A 21,263-nucleotide genomic window follows, 5' to 3' on the forward strand; every position below is an offset into this window, starting at 1 on the left:
TTCAATTAATAAAGTTGAACCTTCCTAATTGTCTAAACCATTCCCTCACTGACTGTTTTAATCTTGAGAGTCAAACAGGTACTTGGACTTGTCAAATTCAGTAAGCTTGAACAGAACAATGCTCTTAACCCAAAGGTACTCTGTGACTACATAAAAATTATATCTGTGTTGAATGTAGTATTTTTATTTTATAATATAAATCAATTTTTCTTCAATAATACTTAACCAATTTTTCTGTTGCTAAGGCAACAGGAGTATTAAATCAATTATTAGAAAACAATGAATATAATCACAATCAGTATTAAAACTACATAAGTGCTACAATGTACATGCTCAAAAGCTTTGCAAATATTTGACTCACGACTTATTTCAAATTCTGATTTTCTAAAACAAAAAAAAAATTTTAAGCTAAGTAAACATATTCCAAAATATTTAACAAAATGCACTTAAAGCTTTGTCTAATTCCAAAGGAATTAGTTTCCTTCTTGTTCTTGGCTTGACTGAAGGCATTAACATGGCATTCATGATGACAGGTAAGCTTGTTAAAGAAGAGACCTGGATTTAAATTTGTATAAAACAAGTTCTGATATGGGAATCCAGTTATTAAGAAACTCACCACTTTGTACATATCTGTTCTGCATACTTTTCTCCCTGAAAACGTTAGGACTCCTTGCCAGGACGGCCTGCAACAAGACTGGTATGTCGCCTTCTGGATCATCACTGCCAAGGTTATCTTTCAACTCTCTGGCATTGAGAAAATACATACCACAAATTAAAACGGTGACTGATTCATTAAGAAGACTTACCATATAAAAGTAAATCACACTGGTATGGCCAACAGTATGAATTTTCAAAGATGTTATCCCTGGGAGAAATATAATTATCAAAATATATAACAGAGAGAAATACTTCTAAGACAATCTTTTTTTCTCTATTTTACTTCACAGTTGGGAAAAGAAGCCCCAGAACACTATTTTACTGAACTATGAGTTTATAATTCCCAAGTCAATTTAAAATAGAAAAAAAAATATAGTCCATTCTAAACTACTCAAAATAATGGAAGGGTAGAGAAGTGAAGGTTATACAAATAGTTGATATTTGGTATTGGAATGTGTTTTCTTACATCTGAATATGAGTGAGTCTAACTTTCTGGGAATGTCTTACAAACAAAATATTGTTGCCACACTGATTAGGACAAGACCCAGAGGTTATGTAATTTTTCCATCTTATACTGTTTTCTCAAATAATGTCATGGGAGAAGCGGGGGAACTGAACAGCAAATTTCAGTATACTTCACAGCAGCAATTTTCAATAAACTTCAATGTAAGTAGCAAATTAAATTCACAACCATGGGAGGTAATGATATTAAATATAGGCAGTGTTTTAAATTTTACATTCTACATGTCCATGTTCTACTCATTGGATCTAACCATGGAGATCTATAAAGATGGTGTCCAATGATAAGACTAAGGCAATCTTAAGGAAACTCTCCATAAAATAAGTCCTTATTTTATGTGTGCTATTTCTTTTGTATCTTTAAATATCTAATGAAAACTACTGAATAAGTACGCAAAAGCATAAGAAGTGATTTGGAGGCTGGGCATGGTAGCTCACGCCTGTAATTCTAGCCAAGGCACGTGAATCAACTGAGGTCAGGAGTTTGAGACCAGCCTGGCCAATATGGTGAAAACCTGTCTCTACTAAAAATACAAAAATTAGCCAGGTGTGGTGGTGGGTGCCTGTAATCCCAGCTACTTGGGAGGCTGAGGCAGAACAATCACTTGAACCCAGGAGGTGGAGGCTGTGGTGAGCTGAGATCGTGCCACTGTACTCCAGCCTGGGTGACAGAGCTAGACTCCATCTCAAAAAAAAAAAGTGATTTAGATATTGCTGAATTTTGAGACTGACAAAATATCCATAGTATTACACTTCTTTCTGATTTTTAACCAATCATTTCTCAACTTCTCCATTAAAAAATTCATTTAGTAAGTATCTCACCTTAGAGTCATCAGCTTTAAAAATGCCCCCAAAATATATTCTGCATTTAATGCAGATACTTCTCCATTATAATGTGTTTATCCTCATTCCCCTATATGATGAATCTTTAAATTAAAAAAAAAATAATAAAGAATGCAAGGTTACATGAGTTAACACTGTATGGTGGGATGTGAAGGGGTAAGAGTGAGATAGTCTACCTTTTACCCATTTTTGTGTTGTTGTTATAAACATGTATTGGTTTTGGAGTGAAAAATAAATTTTAAAAGTATACCTGTGTGAAAAATTGTAAATATGCTGTATAATTTAAGTCAATTTTACGTGTGAAAATATACGCCTATAATCAGATCTCTACCCTTCCATTATTTTGAGTAGATTAGAATGAACTGTATTTCTTTTCTATTTTAAAACGACTTAGAAATTATTAAATAAATTCATAGCTCAATAAGTGTTTTTGGGCGGTTTTTCCCCATCTAGGAAAACTTAGTCCCAAACTATAGACGCCTTTCATGGAATTAGCCCTTGAATTCTTGTTATACTTCTCATGAAAAGCATGTAAGCCTACTCCAAATAAAGCTAATAGCATAGTCCATTATATACTGGAAATTTTAACCACTTTGGCAGTATTAGGAAAAAGGAATATGGTTTCATAAACAACTTTAGATCTCTGCACAAATGATGGCTCCCCCATGATCATTTCAAAAGAGCTGAAAAGATATCTATAGAGCTACATGGATCAGAATTATTATCTTAAAATAACTATTGCCTATTTAAATCTCTTTAATCTCTTATTGCAATAAGACTATATTCTCCCTTGGATACTAATATATTTTAAAAATAAACTATGTATCTAAAATTTTTAGAAATAAAACCAGGAATACAGATTATCTTAGTAAGGCCAAAACTTTTCACTTATATTAGATACAAAATTGATCATACTTACATGTGATCTGTTGATACCTGGTTGAGGCTATGGACAAGCTGTGAAACCAAATTGTCATCCCTACAAGCCAAAAGGCAGTTCACCTCTTCTGCTATTCGTGCATTAAACAGAAGGCTCTTTGTAGTTGTAGCAGGTAAGGGAGATGGAAGAGGCAGCTGGTTCAGGACTATTTGGAATAAAATCAGATTATTAGAAATTGAGCGACTGTAAGAAATCTCTTTGGTGCTTATCTGTATTTTGAGATTAAAAATAAATTATAAATATCAATGTGACAAATTATTAAAAGGCATTTCTCCTCTTCCTAACAAACCTCAATCAACCCTACAAAACTCCCAAAATATCAATTGGACCATAATAGATTATACTAGTCTCTAGGAATAAAATTCAGCTCCCTTATATTCATCCTTGCTTTTCATTTCTTAAATTTTTATTACCAAATGACTAGCCACAGGGCATGGTTACAAACTAACTTCCAACATAGCAATTCATTTGTTCTTGTTTATAAGATTTATCAGAATCACTAGTAAACTCATACAAATGAACCAAATAACAATATCTGACTCTTCATAAAGTAGATAAGTAATATTTTTTAAAAGCTTAAGTATACACAAATAAATAGCTCACTCTAGCAAGAAAGCATTCATAGCATAGAATTCTGTAATATAAAAACATTCTTCTAAATTACAAAGTCCTAAATAGTTATCTCTTCTTTATTCTCCTCTAATAGCAAAACAAAAGAACATAAATGTTTTATGGTAGCTTAAATTCGGCTGTTTAATCTCTGTTCACCTAATAGAAATTTGTTCATTTGTCTAAAGGTTAAGAAAGCTAACTAAAATATCAGGTGTCTTTGTTATAGGCTTAATTTCTAATCACTTATACAGTATAATTATCATGCTGCTCAGCCCCAATAGGAACTAACAGGATTTTCATTAATAAAAACAAAGAAAATAAAATTATTACTTAATAAACAGGGGTTATTGGAAAGACAAACTTTTAAAATATTAGGTATAGCAAAGATCATAGGGAGAAAAACCAAAAAGAAATTCCTGGTAGTATATCTGATTTTGTACTTCTAAAGTATTTATGCCTTACCTACTACAAAGTGATAATAAAAACTAAAGATAGTTTCAAAAAGTTTTTTTTACCTGAGTGATGTTAACCCAATCACCTACAGCACTTTTTTTTAGATCTCATAAACTAGTTACGATGGTTTCCTAAGTTTAAAGCTATGGGCTGTTACCTATTTTACCCCACTAAAACCAACTGGAAATTCACAAAACAAAACTAAAGCCAGAAAAATAGTACTTGGAGGATACTGAACATGGACAAAAACATTTCTTGAAGGTACTTTCTCCTAGCTCCCTATAAGTCCTTGATATGAAGGACCTTCATATGAAGATTATGAAATCTTGCACAATGCCATACAAAGAAAAGTATGCCATCCTCTCACTTTCTACTCTTCCCTCTCATATCTTTTTCCTTTCATTTATTCAGTTAGGGTGACACAATGACTAAAATTGTAGGTAGCTTTTCGCATCATTACTCAAGGACTAAGAATTATAGTTACAAATGCCTAACAAAAGAATAAATTTCTGAAAAACTGAGTTATATTAAATAAATCTCGAAAGACTGGCAATGTTCTTTAAAATTCTTAAGTACTCAGAGTAAAATACGCTGCTGATACCTCAAACTCCAACAGATTAATGAATATGACAACCAAAATAAACATCACCAAGAAGTTAGATAATAAAGAAGTTAGATAACAGGCTGTCAACTTTTTTTCTTTAAAGGGCAGTTTGAGTAACTACTTTTATAAATATGTTTTAAAGAACTTATAATTTTTGAAACATTCTCTGTAAAAATTATTGTTAACACACAGAAAAACTTAAATTAGATAAATTAACCAAACTTACGGTCTGTGAGACTAGCAATCCCCGCAAGAGTAGTAATGGGGACATGGGGCATATCCCCATTCATCCTGAATTTCTGGAATGGTGTTGCCTATAAAAGTACTTAGTTCAGGTGCCAGCTGTCATTACTTCCCATTTCCCAAACACTGCAATACACAAAACAGACAATTATTTGTAGAAATACGTAAGATATATTACTACCAGGAAACTGCTTTATCGCTATAAAAAAAGTTTCTGCTTTTGTTTGTTCCACCTATATAATAAGTCATTTTTTTAACACATCACTTACTATATGTTGAGCAACTGCAAAATGCTTTGCACACATTAACTCACTTAGTCCTCACAACAACCCAGTAAGGTAGCTACTATTGTTTTCTGCATTTTACTAAGAGGAGATCAATTTATAGTGAGTTTAAAGTAATTGGCAAAGCAAGAATTTGAACCCAAGCAATCTGGTTCCAGTTTGCTTCTTTACTGTAGGCTTGACAGCTAGATAGTAATACCTGATCAACCTCAACAAGCACTGTAATTCATTTTCACATTATAAGCACATTAAACATTTAACTTCATAGTCTAGCTTCAATTTGCCTTTCTAGCTGTGTCTTTTATCACTATCCTACATAAACTATCCTCTCCAACCAACCTGATCTAATCACATTCTCCCAAATCTCCCCTGTGTATTCCCATCTTAATACATTTCCTGAAGACTATTACTACTTTGGTCTAAATCCTGTACTTCTTCAAGATCCAAAGCATGTTCCCACTATTTCATGAAACCTCTAATTCACCCAAGTAAGTATCTTACCTTAATCTACTCTGAACTTACATTTATTGCCTAATATTATTTTGTAAGTAATTATATAATCCTTTGTGATATCTTTTGAAACTTGTCCTGTTTCATTCTTGCATGATTACTTAATGTTCATGTACTTAGCTTGTCCTTTCAACCACGACTACATGTTTCTTATAAGTCACATAATCAATAAACAACCACATAAAGGACAGAGAAAGGCACGTGTTAACATTTTTAACGTTCCCCATAAAAATGACCTAATTGACTTAAATGTTTAGTATTTACCATGATGGAATTCTCTCTCTATATACACACACAGACACATATGATAACTTGGTTATTTTGTTCAAAGCCCCCACGTTTTTCTCTTCTTAAGAATTTTCAACATACAGCTTGCGGAACATTTATCTTTCCTTTAACAGTACTTGTGTAAGTCCTTTATGGTAAACAGATAATATTTTAACAAGTACACGTTAATCAAAGATACACTTTCATTACATTACCTTTACTTTATAAATTCACCAACAAATGGAAGTCTACCTCAATTAAGCCACAGAGCTAATATTCAAAATTGAATTGTAGTTTCCAGTTTAAAAAGCTTAAGTGTTTATCTTTTTAAGATTGTATTTGCTAGTCAGTAACTTTTAAGAGAACCTCTTTAAGTTTCTGAGTTGTAAATGTCAAACATTTAAATGATATAATACTAATAATTTCCCTTACTCATATGTCTGAATGCAACTTTACAAATAAGTATTTTTTTAACGTAGAAGTATACAGGTAGTTAAAATTAAGAATTTCCTTTGCCCCCAAACATTATTATTATAAATATACGACCTACTAAACAAAGGCAAAGGTACATTAAACAGGTGAGTACACACACACACACACACACACACACACACACACTTTAACAGAGTTATAAAGTAAGCATCCATAGAACCACCATCCAAAATTCCAGTTCCAACCAGAGGATTAACTATCTTTTCTTTGTGGTGATCATTTCTTCTTTTTCCTTCATAGTCTAAAGACCTTTAAATGTACATTCTTTACCAATTGCCAGCTAAAGGAAAAAAACATTACTTTCCTTTGGTAAATGACTGACAAAATTTACTAGTAGAAGCCCACTGAAAGGAAAAGGCACAGGAAATAACATAGGAAAAGCTATAATCACTACTGGCTATCCTATATCTACCAATTTGCTACACTGTGGACTCTACAATTTGAAATTATTAATGTGATTCTTTAACAATTACTAAAGAAATTTAATGCAACACTGCAGTTCGCAGTCACATCAAGCACTTTAAAAAGTCAGTTAGAGCCCAGGCACGGTGGCTCACATCTGTAATCCCAGCACTTTGGGAGGCCAAGGCGGGCAGATCACAAAGTCAGGAGCTCGAGACCAGCCTGACCAACATGGTGAAACCCTGTTTCTACCAAAAATACAAAAATTAGCCAGGTGTGGTGCTGTGTGCCTGTAAGCTACTTGGGAGGCTAAGGCAGGAGAATCGCTTCAACTCAGGAGGCAGAGGTTGCTGTGAGCTGAAAGTGCATCATTGTACTCCAGCCTGGGCCACAGAATGAGACTCTGCCCCCTCCAAAAAAAATAGTCAGGGGGAGGAGATGAACAAAAAAACAAAAACAAAAAAAGTCAATTGGAATTTAAAAGCTCCTGATAAAGGTCACCAAAACACAATGAATTTTTCATAAGTTTATGCTAATAAGAAAGTTTCAACTACATTTAGTAATTAATGGAAAGAAATCATTGAATGAAAATTACTTACAGATCACAAAAATGTCACTATTCACATACAACTCACTGTTGTACATTGCCATATTCAAGCAGATTAAGTAACAAGTGACTGTATTTAATTATTTAATTCAGAGGACAGGAACCTAAAAAGGGTAATATACTGGGGTTCTACTGTGGGCTGCCTGCCTGTTTTCCTAAGTCCCAGGTAACAAACACAGCCTAAAAAGGACTATGTATTTAGTCACCCATATATGAACTAGAAGATTAATCAATCTAAATAAATCTAACCACAAGATTGTAATTTTCACAGTGATATAAAAATGCAGTGAATACTGATGTCAATTATAAACTGGGAGTAAATGGGAAGGATGGGGAGCAAAAATACTTGGTTTAAAGTGCTTTAATCATATGTTGATAAATGATTACTGACAAAAGTATTTGATCTTCACTGCTGCACTATGGCTAATTCCACTGGAATCCAAGATTTTGAAGAACAGCGAGGAATTTGGTAGAAACGAAGTTACAATTTTAGCTAAAGTCACAGCTTTTAATAAATGTAAGTAATCTTGTGGAAATGTTGCTACTTTATATTGGAAGGTGACCAGGGTCCAACAAGAAACAGCATTCCTAGAATTCTAAAAATGAACAAATACACACCTAGCTAACTAGACATGACATTTCTGGCTCTGTATTGAATAATGTTTTGGACTGCTTGGCTCTGTGAAACTATACTGTATAAAACTGAAGCTGACATGTGTCCAGAATTAAATGGCAACCAAACTGTAAAGATGATTTTAATGAGGGCTTTAGAACTGCCACTTAAGGTAGTGTTTTACAATCTGTGATTGGTGACAGATTAGTAGATTATAAAATTAATTTAGTGGGTTGAACACTGAAAGGGATAGAGGGAATAGAAATATAAGGGTACCCTGTTACAGTGCTTTGTGAGCTCAGGTAAAATGTCTTTAAAATTGTGGGTCACCAGGCAAAGCCTTATGAGAGCTGCTGATTTGAAAAAAAATGTAAGAATGAGGAAAGTAGCCCACCACGTAAGTGGTGATGGGAATAAAATAATGCATATGTATCACTTGACATACCACCTGGCACATAGTAAGTGATCCGGAAAGTTAACAGCATTACTAAACAGATTTGGGAGAATAAAGGAAGAACGGGAGTCTTTTCAAAACAAAGGGAAAAGGCATCTTTTCAATACAAATAATTCCTACTTCTGAAAGATCTATTATAAATAATTATTTGGCATTCCGGTATATATTTCACCATAGCTTTGGTGAAATATACAAGTCATAGCTTTGGGCCTGCTCACCTACAATTACTTAAATGATAAGGTAGGAGAAATAAATACTGGTAATAGAAAGCAGGAAAAATTTAACTGTTGTAATACTAAGAACTAAATAAAACAAAATATATTGAGTGATATATCATTTATAACTAAATTTAAGAATGGCTTGAGGTTTAATTAAAAGAATGCTTAATTAGGGGAAGATACGATAGTAAATTTTCAATTTAGCCAATTACAATGAGTTTGAAGGGGACTTTTAAACATTTGCCAAGATTTTTAAAGACTCCAGTTCTTCATTTAATTTCACTACAAAATTTACAACTTCCTCAAGCAAACAAAAGAAATGCAAATACAACAGTATCAATGGGAATTATAATAATATTAAAATTAGGATGGATTTGGAATAAAAGGCATCCTTATTATCTGATGGTAGATAAACTTTCTGGAGGGCCACTTTGCACCCTATAACCAAAGACTTAAAAAGTATGCATAATTTTTTCTCAACAGTTTCACTTCTAGAAATATACCCTAAAGAAATAATTACATACACGATACACATGTAGATATTCCCACAACATTTTTACTACATTTTAGTAATTGAAAAATAGAAATGGTAACTCATGTATACTCACTACCTACTATGTAATAAAAATGGTTATAAACACCTTAATCTACTTTCATGTAATCTTCATATGGACCTGAGATGCTAATATCCCAGTTTTATTTGACGAAGAATGTGTTGCACAGAGAAGATAAATAATTTGCCTAAGGTCATACAGCTGGAGTCAAACCCAGACTATCTGGCACATGGACATTAAAAATAACAATTAAAATGTATAACATTATTAGTATAACAAATGATGGTACATCCATGAGATTATGATGCATATATAATCAATATAGTAAAAATATATAGCCAAGGAAGAAAGAGATTCGACTATGTGTTTGAATCCAAACTCCCCTGCTTAGTACATAACCTTGGACTACTTACTGAATCTCTGTACCTCAGTTTCTTCATCTCTGATATGAGGTAGGTAATCATTATTATTTTAAATTTTGTTGTGAGGATGAAATAATATGTGCAAAGTTCTTAGAATTGTGCTGGGTATGTAGTAAGTCTTCATTAAATGCAAGCTGTTATTTATCATATACTCTTCTGCATCTTGCTTTTGCCACGCATATTATCTCAGAAATCTTTCATTTATGATGATCTGTCTTATTCTTTTTCTAATATGATTTTACCGGTTGATTGAAACATCCAGTTTAAAAGACTGTTAGTCAGTATACTATACCATGTGACACCGAAAAGGCTTTATGGAGTTAGACTCCTTACTTTATAACCACATTTGGTATATGATTCACATTTCTATGGCACTTCAATTATTCTTACTTTCTTCTTGATCTGAACTATTGAGCAGAAAGCAAAATTCACTTTGAGGAAAATCAGTTTTGGATACAAGATTACAATGAGTAAGTAAACACCATGACATGTTTTATACTAAGTTCATAAACTTTCTTCTCAAAATTTGCATAATGACATTTTAAGAAGTAAATCTTACCAAGTACAAACCCCTTTTACTTCTTCCATCTTTGAATACACTAATGATGAGCTAAATACATGATGGACGTAAGATATGAATTTGATAACTTTTCGCATTATAACTATTCAATCTGTTTTAATTTAATAATTGAAATTGCTTTAAACTTTTGTGTTGTTTTCCAGAAAAATCTGCTCCATCTTCTCTTTAACGTAACGAAAGCATTTTTCTGTTACTATCCTTAATAGTTAACAGTTTAAAATGCCGTATCAGGTTACATAATAGTTCATTCAACCCTGTAAGTACCTCGAGTAATAAGTGGCACCCAACACAACATACTATTTCTATTATATTTAGTCCTTCATGATGATGCAACCAATTAATATTTATCTTATGTTACTGTGTCAGACACTATGCTAGGCAGCCCAAGTACAATGGTTAACAAGATGGAAACATCCTCTGCCCTTAACTGAGATGAAGAAGAATTTTAATTAAGAAGATTTACAAGAATGTTGTAAAGGGGGTACACACTTCAGACAGAGAAAAGAGAAAAGAATCATTGAATTAAAACTTGAATCAACTTTACAGTGATGGTTCTATTATGTTGATCTCTCCACAAATTGGCAGTAAAATAAAAAAGAATGGCAAAGATTCTTAAAATTCATGAAATACATTAAAGATATAGTTAGCTGAAAATATAAATGTGCATATTATAAGCTCATCAGCCAAGCTAAATACTTTTGCTCAAAGGACATTTTCATAAAAATGATGGCCTAGGCATGAAAAAAAGACTTTAAAAATATATTATTAAACACTTAACAATAATTATTAGGGATGGGGGTGTATTCTGAGATGTTGGGGAATTCTCGTTTTGGTGGTATTCCTACCTGTACTCCTTGGATTTTTATTACTATTAGGGTATTACTTTATGATTCAGGAAAATAGTAATATAAACTATGATAAAAATAAAAAAAGGCCGGGTGTGGTGGCTCAAGCCTGTAATCCCAGCACTTTAGGAAGCTGAGGCGGGTGGATCACGAGGTCGAGACATCGAGACCATCCTGGTCAAAATGGTAAAACCCCGTCTCTACTAAAAATACAAAAAAATTAGCTGGGCATGGCAGCGCATGCCTGTAATCCCAGCTACTTAGGAGGCTGAGGCAGGAGAATTGCCTGAGCCCAGGAGGCGGAGGTTGCAGTAAGCCGAGATCGCGCCATTGCACTCCAGCCTGGGTAACAAGAGCGAAACTCCGTCTCAAAAAAAAAAAAAAGTCTCCTGTTGCTGCCACATGTACATAGATTTCTCTGAATATTTAAATAATTACCTATGAAACCTATGTTAAGTATATTCTATGAAGTACACTGAGCTAGGTACTAAAGACTAATACAATATGCAGGGTATATTCATAAATGCTTTAGACAGAGCATAGAGCCAGAAAGGTCAATTGGAGCCTGCAAGGAAGTTTGTTATCTTTTTCCACATCCTTAAGTTTTCAGTTAAAACTAATTTTAAAGTGATAAGGAAGATAGGGTCAGGGAGGAAGAAACATAGAATGAAAGCAGAAAGTTCTGTTAGAATACTGCAGTACTTACATGTAACCATGGTGTGATTTTGGACTTGCTCAGATTAAAATGCCAGTGTAATATCTAGTTGGAAATGTCTAAAGCAGGAATTTGGAAATTCACAATCTGACTACAGTGGTCTGAACTATAGCTATAGTTATGGAAGTGATTTATTGAGAGTTGATAAAAGTGAAATTATAATAGATCAGATAGACAAGAAATAAAGTGATGCAAGAAATAAATAAATTTTTTAGCACTTCTTATGTGTCAGGTATTTACATATCCCTTTACTTAGTCATTCCAATATCAAAGCATTGTAAAGATTACCACTATTTCACAGATGCAAAAATTAAGTTTCAGAGCCTAAATACTTTGTCTACAGCTAAACAGAAAGCATGCAGCAGAAATAGGATTTGAACTCAGGTGTTTCTAACCAAATCTTATATTCTAATGCTTGTCTAAAGGAAACAAAACTGAGAAACATCTACACTGCTTGGGAAAAAGATAAACCAACAAAAGGGCACAGCAAACAGTAAAAGTTCTTTAGAGAATTTAAGTGTCTGTTCAAGGTCTCTGAGCTAGTAATTGACATAGCCAAGACTAGAATATAAGTGTTTCATCTCTAGTTCAGTATTAATTATATTATGTTGTCATCTTGTGTGATTATAACATTATTTTGAATAAACTGAAATTTCACATATGTGGAATATTTAGCTAATTAACACCTTTTTTCTTTGCTAATGTTAATTTTTTTTGGTGGTAGAGGAAAGGGTTAAAAGTAGTGTGAGTGTGTGTGTGTGTGTGTGTATATACACTCTTTTGAGCAGGAAAAAATTAATATAAAGAATTATTAGGTAGTAAAAAATGGTTAACTAGAAGGTATAAAAAGGATTCTACAAAATACAGCAATGGCAAATACAGGAAGCAGCTCCATCAACAGGATTAAGGGAGAAAATATCTAAGGAAGAAACTAAGAATTTGGAAAAGCATACTCATCCCACAAGGGTGAGATTCAGACCTTGCTATAGTCTAGCTGTAGCCCAGTCAGTTGGGCAACAGAAAAGTTTGCTGAAGGAAACTAAGGGAAGATCTGTTAACATAACTATGCTAAGAACTGAGGTCAGACCTTAGAATTTCCTTGCCACCACTTGGAGAGATGGTTGAAGGCTTTAGTAAGAAAGGAGCGAGATTTCTGGGGGGAGAATGAAAAGGTTCTCCTTGCCCTTTGCTCAGCCCTCTCACATTAAAGGATTTTTTAAAAGTTTAAACTAGTATATTTGTATTGTCCTAGTTTATATTATATTTAACATTATAAACCACCTCAAATCCTTTTAGAAAACAGGTGAAATATAAATGCTAAATAGCTACACAGCTTAAGTAAATAAATAAATCTATGTGGTACTACTTACTGTTTTAAATAGGTCAGTGAGTCCCTAGAGAGTGCCACCTCTCCAGCAAAAGCCTTTTACTTCTGTCAAGTCACCTTCAGATTCTTTTTCCCTGCCTGCTATTTAAGAACAGATTTTTCACATGCTATTTAAGATATTTATGAAATGATCTTCCTCAAATCCTAGCTCAAAACCAAAGTTCCCAATAAGCTGCACTGTAAAAATTCTCACTTCCTTTAAAACATTTCTGCTTTTCTAAAGTTCCAAATTACTTCCATTAAATTTTAAAAATGCAAAATAAAGCAAAGTTCTAAAACTCTCTTGAGACATCTGCTTTGCTTCTGAAACCCTGAGCTCTCTGCAGCCACCATGCTGGATACCAATAATGTATATTTGTATCCCAATAGTGTCGCAATATCACATAATATATTTATAACATCTATTAGAAGGATATATTTACACTACTAAGTACCATTACACAGAAAAAGAAAAGTTACTAGTAAGTAAATAAGGTTGAGATTTAGGGTTTCTCAAAAGCAGTTATAAAATATGTTTATGTTTGCTGAGAAATAAAATAATGAGTAAAACTATGTATTTCTATGAACTGACTTTAATAAAAATGCATATAACTTTAAATAGTCCCAGCTGGTTAGAGTGTAAAACTGATTTGCTGAGGCCTGAAGTTAGTTACACAAAGTTTAATTGTACGAAAATATACAAAACTACAAACTACCTCATGAAAAAAATAGTCCTGTGTCCTGGAATTTAATTATTAAAATTTTATTTTTACATAGAGGCTATGGAGGAAATTTCCAACTGCATCTATGAATTGTTTGGATTCCTAGTCCACCCCCAACACACTAAAATAAAATTTATTTCTCATCATCTTTTATACTGCAAAAGAAATAGCCTGTCTCCAAGTTCCTTATATAATGGTTGAAACTGTTATGACACTGTTTCATATACAATCATATTAGAAATGCAAAATCAAACAAATGACTATTTCTAAATGAGGTTTAGGTCTTAACTATAACATTAAGATCTAGGTCTTGAAACATATGTGATGATATACAATTATTTTGGTCTGCAATATAAAAGGAAAGGCTTTTATGTGAAAATTACTAAATAGTCCACAAGAGGGCACACTTACAATTAATGTAAATAAGTGGGAAAATTAAAAATTCAGCTTTATTTATTTTTTTACTAGCTCATCAAAGATTGGTCAAATTCTTCTGAATTGACTATTCAACACTATTAGAAAGCAAGAGCTCCCAAAGTGTGTGGTTTTTATTTAAATAAACAAATAGAAACTTTTTTTGAGATATATGTAAAATATAAGAAAAACCTGGGAACAAGATTTCTATATTAATATTAAATCATAAAAGTATGTAATAGTCTTCGTCACTTTGGTTCTGTTAGCCATTTGGAATTTGGCTGCCTTAAGAATCTGTTCAAGAAACTGGCTACTTTGATTTTTGATCCTCAAACGAACAATTTTTCAAAACAATCTAGTATGAGAACATGGAATATGTTTGATACTTTAGGAAACTCTCCCAATTAAATAGGTAAGATCATTAATTAAAGTACATGAAACAGCAATCAAGAAAGGGTATACATGGAAGAGGTGCAAAAAATCGTGGATCACTTATGCATAATCTGCATACTGATCTCTATTCTGCTCTCATTCAAAAATACTATTTCAGCAATTCTCTTCTCTCCTGCATCATAAATTTTTCCACATACTGAATAATTCCAGTCAGCATAAAACATATATATGCAAATAATTATCCCTACTCCCAATAAAAACAAAACCCCAAAAAATCCCACCCTTTATCTTGACCCCTACGATCTCCCTCCAACAATGACTTAATTTTTCTGTTCCCTTTCAGAGCAAAATTCCCTCAATTGTTTATATTCATCCCTAATTCTTCTACCTTCTCCTGAACCCATACCATATATTTTTATTCTCCATTCCACCAAATGTCTTGCCACAGTTAGCAATGGCACTAAAATTGCTAGATTCAGTGGGCAAGCCTCTGACCTCATATGATTTGATCTAGCAATCAACACAGTTGATCACTCTCTCCTTGAATAATTCTTTGTTTGTCTTCCAGAACAATATATTCTCCTGGTTTTTCTGTTGACTAAACTGACTACTCCAGAATCCTCTTCTGGTCCCTTTTATCTTCCTATCCATACTCTACTGTTGATCTCATTCAATGGCATTATTTTAAAACAGTGCTTCTGTGCTTATGGCTCCCAAATTTATAGCTCTAAATCTAACTTCTACCCCATATACTTGACTCATATCCAACTATCTAATCACTATCTCTGCTTAGTAGAAATTTATTCTGCCCCAAACTGTTCTGATTCTAGGTTTTTTTATTTTTTTAGTTACCTATAGATTTCAGAATCATTTTGTCAATTTCTACAAAGCTGCTGGGAATATGATAGATACAGCATTCAATCTATGTAACAATTTGGGTAAAACTGATAACCATATTGAGCATTATGATCTACAAATAATGTGTATGTCTCTACTAATTTAGATCTTCCTTAATTTTGCTCAGCAATGTTTGCTAGTTTTCGGTCTACAGTGCCTTCACATACTTCTTCAGATTTATTCCTAAGTATTTCACATTTTTGATGTTATTATAATTGACAGATTTTTGACTTCCAATTGTTAATTGCTAGAATGCAGAAATACAATAGAATATTGTATGTTAATTTTGTATCCTGAAAACTTACTTATCTTACTAATTCTGGGATCTTTTTTGTACAGTTGGCCTTCTGTATTCACAGATTCCACATCCATGGATTCAACAAATTGTGGATTGAAAATATTTGGGAAAAAACCATAACAATATAACAATAAAAATACAACAAAAATGTAAAAGTACAGTATAACATTTATATAGTTTTCTGTAATAGAAGGTCTTTTTTTTTTAACTAAGAAAAACTTTTTGTTAGATACAAAATACTATAATCTCACATTAATTAACTTTTTCAGTCCTACTACTGTTAAACCATGTTTCCCTCAGGCTGTATTTCTGCAACTGGTTTCAAAAACTCAGAAAACAGTTCAAGAGAACCAAATATAACCACTAAGTAATATAACAAATGAATGTGAAAAAAAGATATTGGAATAGCTTTTCAGAAAGAATATTATTATTATTATTATTTGAGACAAAGTCTCACTGTGTTGCCCAGGCTGACATGCAGTGGTGTAATCTCCGCTCACTGCAGCCTCTGCCTCCAGGGTTCAGGCGATTCTTGTGCCTCAGCCCCCGCAAGTGGCTGGGACTACAGGTGTATGCCACCACGCCTGGCTAATTTTTGTATTTTTAGTAGAGATGGGGTTTCATTATGTTGGCCAGGCTGATCTTGAACTTCTGACCTCAATTGATCCACCTGCCTCAGCCTCCCAAAGTGCTGGGATTACAGGTGTGAGCCACCACGCCTGGCCTATTTTTTTTTTTTTTTTTAAACAAGAGTCTCACTCTGCCATCCAGGCTGGCATGCAGTGAAATGATGCTGGCTCACTGCAATCTCCAACTTCCAGGTTCAAGCAATTCTTGTGCCTCAGCCTCCCGAGCAGCTGGGATTACAGGCATGAGCCACCCCACTAGGCTAATTTTTATATTTTTAGTAGAAACGGAGTTTCATCATGTTGGTCAGGCTGGTCTCAAACTCCTGACGTGAGGTGATCCGCCCACTTCTACCTCCCAAAGTGCTGGGATTATAGGCATGAGCCATCGCGCCTCGCCAGGGAAGATAAATTTTTTAAAAGTCAATTTAAACCAATAAAAAACAGCTTTTTACCAAGGATCTAAGTTTCTAAATTATTTCAAATAGTTTGATTTACAGAGAAAGAACCTATCAGTGGAGAAAAGTGACTTGTGATACCTACAGTAGCCTTTCTATAATTTCCACTGGATCCCTGCACTATATGACAAGTATACAAATTAAGGATGATATAAATTAGGGATGCATTTTTTCTAAATTAATATACTCATGTTCAATGAACTAATACAACATGCAAGTTTCAATAACATCAATACCAAATGCTTTCTGTATATAAAATTTTAAAAATTTAGTTCTGTAATATCAATTTTTCATTAGAAAAATAAATTTTTTAATTTTAAGTTAGATTTCTAATTTATTTAGTAATAATCAGAGTTCCAGAATCGTAAACTTACTATGAAACACAGATTATGAAAAAGAAAATGTAATAGCCATATATCCCAGGGTAGAAGGCTAATGGAAACAAAATCAAATGTGTGTTACAGCTTAATTTCTGAGATAATGATTCCAAACAGCAAAAGCATCTGAACAAACTCTTTAATTAAATCTTAAACTCTCCAAAGAGCATTTTTGCTGTTGTTTTCTGTTTCTGGGTTTTGAAAGTCTTGGGATATTAACTCAATACTGATTCTCCATGTCCAGAATATGTGATAGCTGACTGATTTTAAAAGTACCTTAAGAAAATAATTAGGAATAAAAATTTTATCTTACATTACAGGGACTTTTATTGTTGTTTAAGAAATCATGGGATATAGAAAGATCAGTTTCTAAAATTATGTTTTAACACAATTAGACACATAAACACAGAAGCAAAACTAGACTTAAAAAGGAAACAAAACACTTTCAATTAGAATACTGAATTGGCTGAACTTGAAGGAGTAGCTTAACCCCTCTTTACCTAAGTTTTCTTATCATAAGGAGATGAAATGTATGTGATTAATTTCTTTCTTTTTGATTATCTGATTTCCTGATTTTTTTTTAAGTAAACCTTTATATATTCGCCATCATGCACTTAATATCTAACACCTACAATAGGGACTGACAGTGGTTGCTGAGGATATAAGTAGTAAACCAAACAGACATGGCTAATATCCTCATAGACCTTAGAGTCCAGTAGGTATGATGCATTGAGTAATCACCACAAAACATATAATTATGTATTTGTGATAAATTCCATAACAGTAATAACATTTGATGATACTAACATAGTGCTTAATATATGCCTAGCATTGTTATGTAAGGCATTTACTATTTTAGTTCACTTAATCTTTACCCTATGAATTAGGTACTACTTTTATGTTCATTTTAAGATAATAACAGAGGCACATAAAGATTAAGGAACTTGCCCAAGATCTGATTCCAGAATCCCCCACTCTTAACATTCCAGAGTCCCAGCTGTTTTTAATAGGAAAAACAAAACAGTGTTTCAAGAGAAGAAAAAAAGGTAACTAAATGTATGTTTGGGAAGGGAGGAAATGCCTCATTAAGGAAATTTCATAAGAGTTAAATAAGGGGAAGAAGAAATGAGGATCAGTAATGATTAGCATGTTCAAGTCCCTGAAGAAGTACAGAGCCTAGCTAAGGAAAGATTATGTAGCTGGGACACAGTGATGGATCTGACACAAGTTTAGGGAGAAAAGGTACATACAAACTAGTTCATTCCTAACCTGACAGACAAGGTGAAGGGGCTCTCAATTTCATTTATTTTAACTCATGCTGCTTCAAAAAATAATCTACTGGTGACTTACATACATGTCTCAGTTAATGAGCATGGTACACATAAAGTTGCTTAGTTTTGAATCCATTTCTCTCTTTTCACACAAGGCTGAACATACTCCTTAAAAAATTAACCTGAAATTATAATAGCTATGTTTACAGAATTAGTCATAGCTTGAAAGCCTTGGAAAGAACAATAATTTTTCACAAATACAGTATGAAAACAATTGCCTCAGAATAAACTTTAATGGAGAAATCTAAATGCTAAGTAAAAAGGCAACTGTATATTGTTGGATATTTATGAGACAAAAACTATGTTCATGCAAAAACGTGCAAATGAATGTTCATAGCTGCTTTATTTGTGCTATGGTTTGACTGTGTCCCCCAAAGTTCATTTGTTGGAAACTTAATCCCCAATGCAACAGCGTTGAGAGATGGGACCTTTAACATATTAGGTCACAAGGACTCTGCCCTCATAAATCGATTAATATTGTTGTCTTAGGATGGGTTCCTAATAAAAAGAAGAGTTTTATCTGCTTCTATTTCTTCCCGCTAATGTCTTGTGCTCTCTTGCTCCTCCACTTTCCATTACGGGATGACACAGCAAGAAGCCTCTCACCAGATGTGGGCCCCTCAACCTTGGACTTTCCAGATTCCAGAACTGTAAGAAATAAATCTGTTTAAAAAAAAAAAAAATTTTTTTTTTATAATAGAGATGGGGCTTCACCTTGTTGGTCAGGGTAGTTTCGAACTCCTGACCTCAGAAGTGCTGGGATTACAGGCATAAGCTACCACGCCTGGCCTAAATCTCTGTTTTTTATAAATTATCCAGTCTCAGATACTCTGTTAGAGCAGCACAAAATGGACTAAGACAATTTCTTAACAGCCAAAAGCTGGAAACAAAGGTCCTTTAATGCAGAAATGGTTAAACCAACCATAGTAGATCCATACTATGGAGTGCAAGAACAATAAAAGGAAAAAAATCACTGATAAAAACATCAACTTGAATGACATTAAAAGAAATTAAATAGAAAAAATACTAATCTCAAAAGCCTACAAACCATGATTCCATTTTTGTAACATTCTTAAAATAATAACATCACAGAGATGGTGGAAAGATTAGTGGTTACCAGGGGTTAAAAACTCCAAGTGGAGTTTTTAAAAACTCAAGCCTGTAATATCAACTCTGGGAGGCTGAGGCAGGTGGATTGCTTGAGCCCAAGAGTTCGAGAACAGTCTGGGTAATATGCCAAAACCCCATCTCTACAAAAATACAAAAATTAGTCAAGTGTGGTGGCATGCACCTATAGTCCCAGTTACTTGGGAGGCTGAGGTAGAAGGATCACTTGAGCCAGGGAGTTTGACGGTGCAGTGAGCTGTGATCACGCCACTACACTGCAGCCTGGGTGACAGAGCAAAGCCTTGTCAAAAAGCAAAAACAACAACAACAAAAACCAGAGCGCAGGTGTGGTTATGAAGAGATAGCACTCAAAGTAGTCCTCACAGTGATAGAATAGTAAGTTGAGTGTGGTACTGTTACACATAATTACATGTATACACACACCACCCCGCTGTACACAGACACACAATAGTACATATCCAGCTGGTTAAATCTGAACGAGCTCTTGGATTGTATCAATGTCAGTTTCCTCGTTCTGAAACTGTAATATAATTATGTAAAATTTTATTATTGAGAGAAGCTGAGTGACAACCTCCTTGTACATTTTTCCCCAACTTTCTATGGATCTACATACATTATTTCAACGTTAAAATTTTTAAAAAACAGTAATAGTCTGTGTATTCTAGACAGTACCTAATATAGATTTTTATCACTGAACAAAGTATAATGTTCAAACTAGCTGATTTAGAAACTTTGCAGAACAATTTTCTTAAGGTTTTTACTTTTTTTTTTTTTTTGAGACAGAGTCTCCCTCTGTAGCCTAGGTTGGAGTGCAGTGGCGCGATTTCGGCTCACTGCAACCTCCACCTCCCAGGTTCAAGCGATTCTACTGCCTCAGCCTCCCAAGTAGCTAGGACTACAGGTGCGTCTACCACACCTGGCTAATTTTTTCTATTTTTAGTAGAGACAGGGTTTCACCGTGTTAGCTAGGATATTCTCGATCTCCTGACCTCGTGATCTACCCGCCTCGGTGTCCCAAAGTGCTGGGATTATAGGCATGAGCTACCATGACATTTTTAGGTTGAAGAGGTAACTTTTACTTCTGATATAATTTCAAACTTTAAAAATTACATAATTAGTCAAGAAACTACCATAATCTTTAATCAGATTTACCAATTGTTTACATTTTGCTCCATCTGCTTAAACAATCACAAACTCCTCCTCTTTTCCTTCCTCACTTGTGGTATGGCGGTGGTCGTGCACGCGTGTGTGTGTGTGGGGGGGTTGAGTGTGTGTGTGTGTGGGTCTATGTGTGTGTGTGTCTGTGTGTCTGTCTGTGTGTGTGGTGTGTGTCTCCCTGAGCCATTTAAGAGGTGGCAACATCAAAGTTCATTCCCCTAAATACTTCAGTATGTACTGGCCTAAAACAACAGTCTCTCC

At 33.8% G+C, this 21,263-nt stretch overlaps 1 protein-coding gene across 3 annotated transcripts in view; it reads right to left on the reverse strand.

Annotated features, from left to right (window-relative positions):
- NIPBL (NIPBL cohesin loading factor) overlaps window positions 1–21,263 on the reverse strand; it is a 198,172-nt gene that overhangs the window by 105,632 nt on the left and 71,277 nt on the right. For all 3 annotated transcript variants that reach the window (XM_039464756.2, XM_039464792.2, XM_074386607.1), the window contains exons 2-4: window positions 4,855–4,997; window positions 2,939–3,104; window positions 617–744 (exon numbers count right to left, since the gene is read on the reverse strand). In XM_039464756.2, coding sequence (XP_039320690.1) covers window positions 617–744; window positions 2,939–3,104; window positions 4,855–4,918 — 358 coding nt within the window. In that variant the 5' untranslated portion in view covers window positions 4,919–4,997. The remainder of the gene's footprint in view (window positions 1–616; window positions 745–2,938; window positions 3,105–4,854; window positions 4,998–21,263) is intronic.

The sequence above is a fragment of the Saimiri boliviensis genome, chromosome 1 (genome assembly GCF_048565385.1).
Source record: "Saimiri boliviensis isolate mSaiBol1 chromosome 1, mSaiBol1.pri, whole genome shotgun sequence".
Lineage (NCBI taxonomy): Eukaryota > Metazoa > Chordata > Mammalia > Primates > Cebidae > Saimiri > Saimiri boliviensis.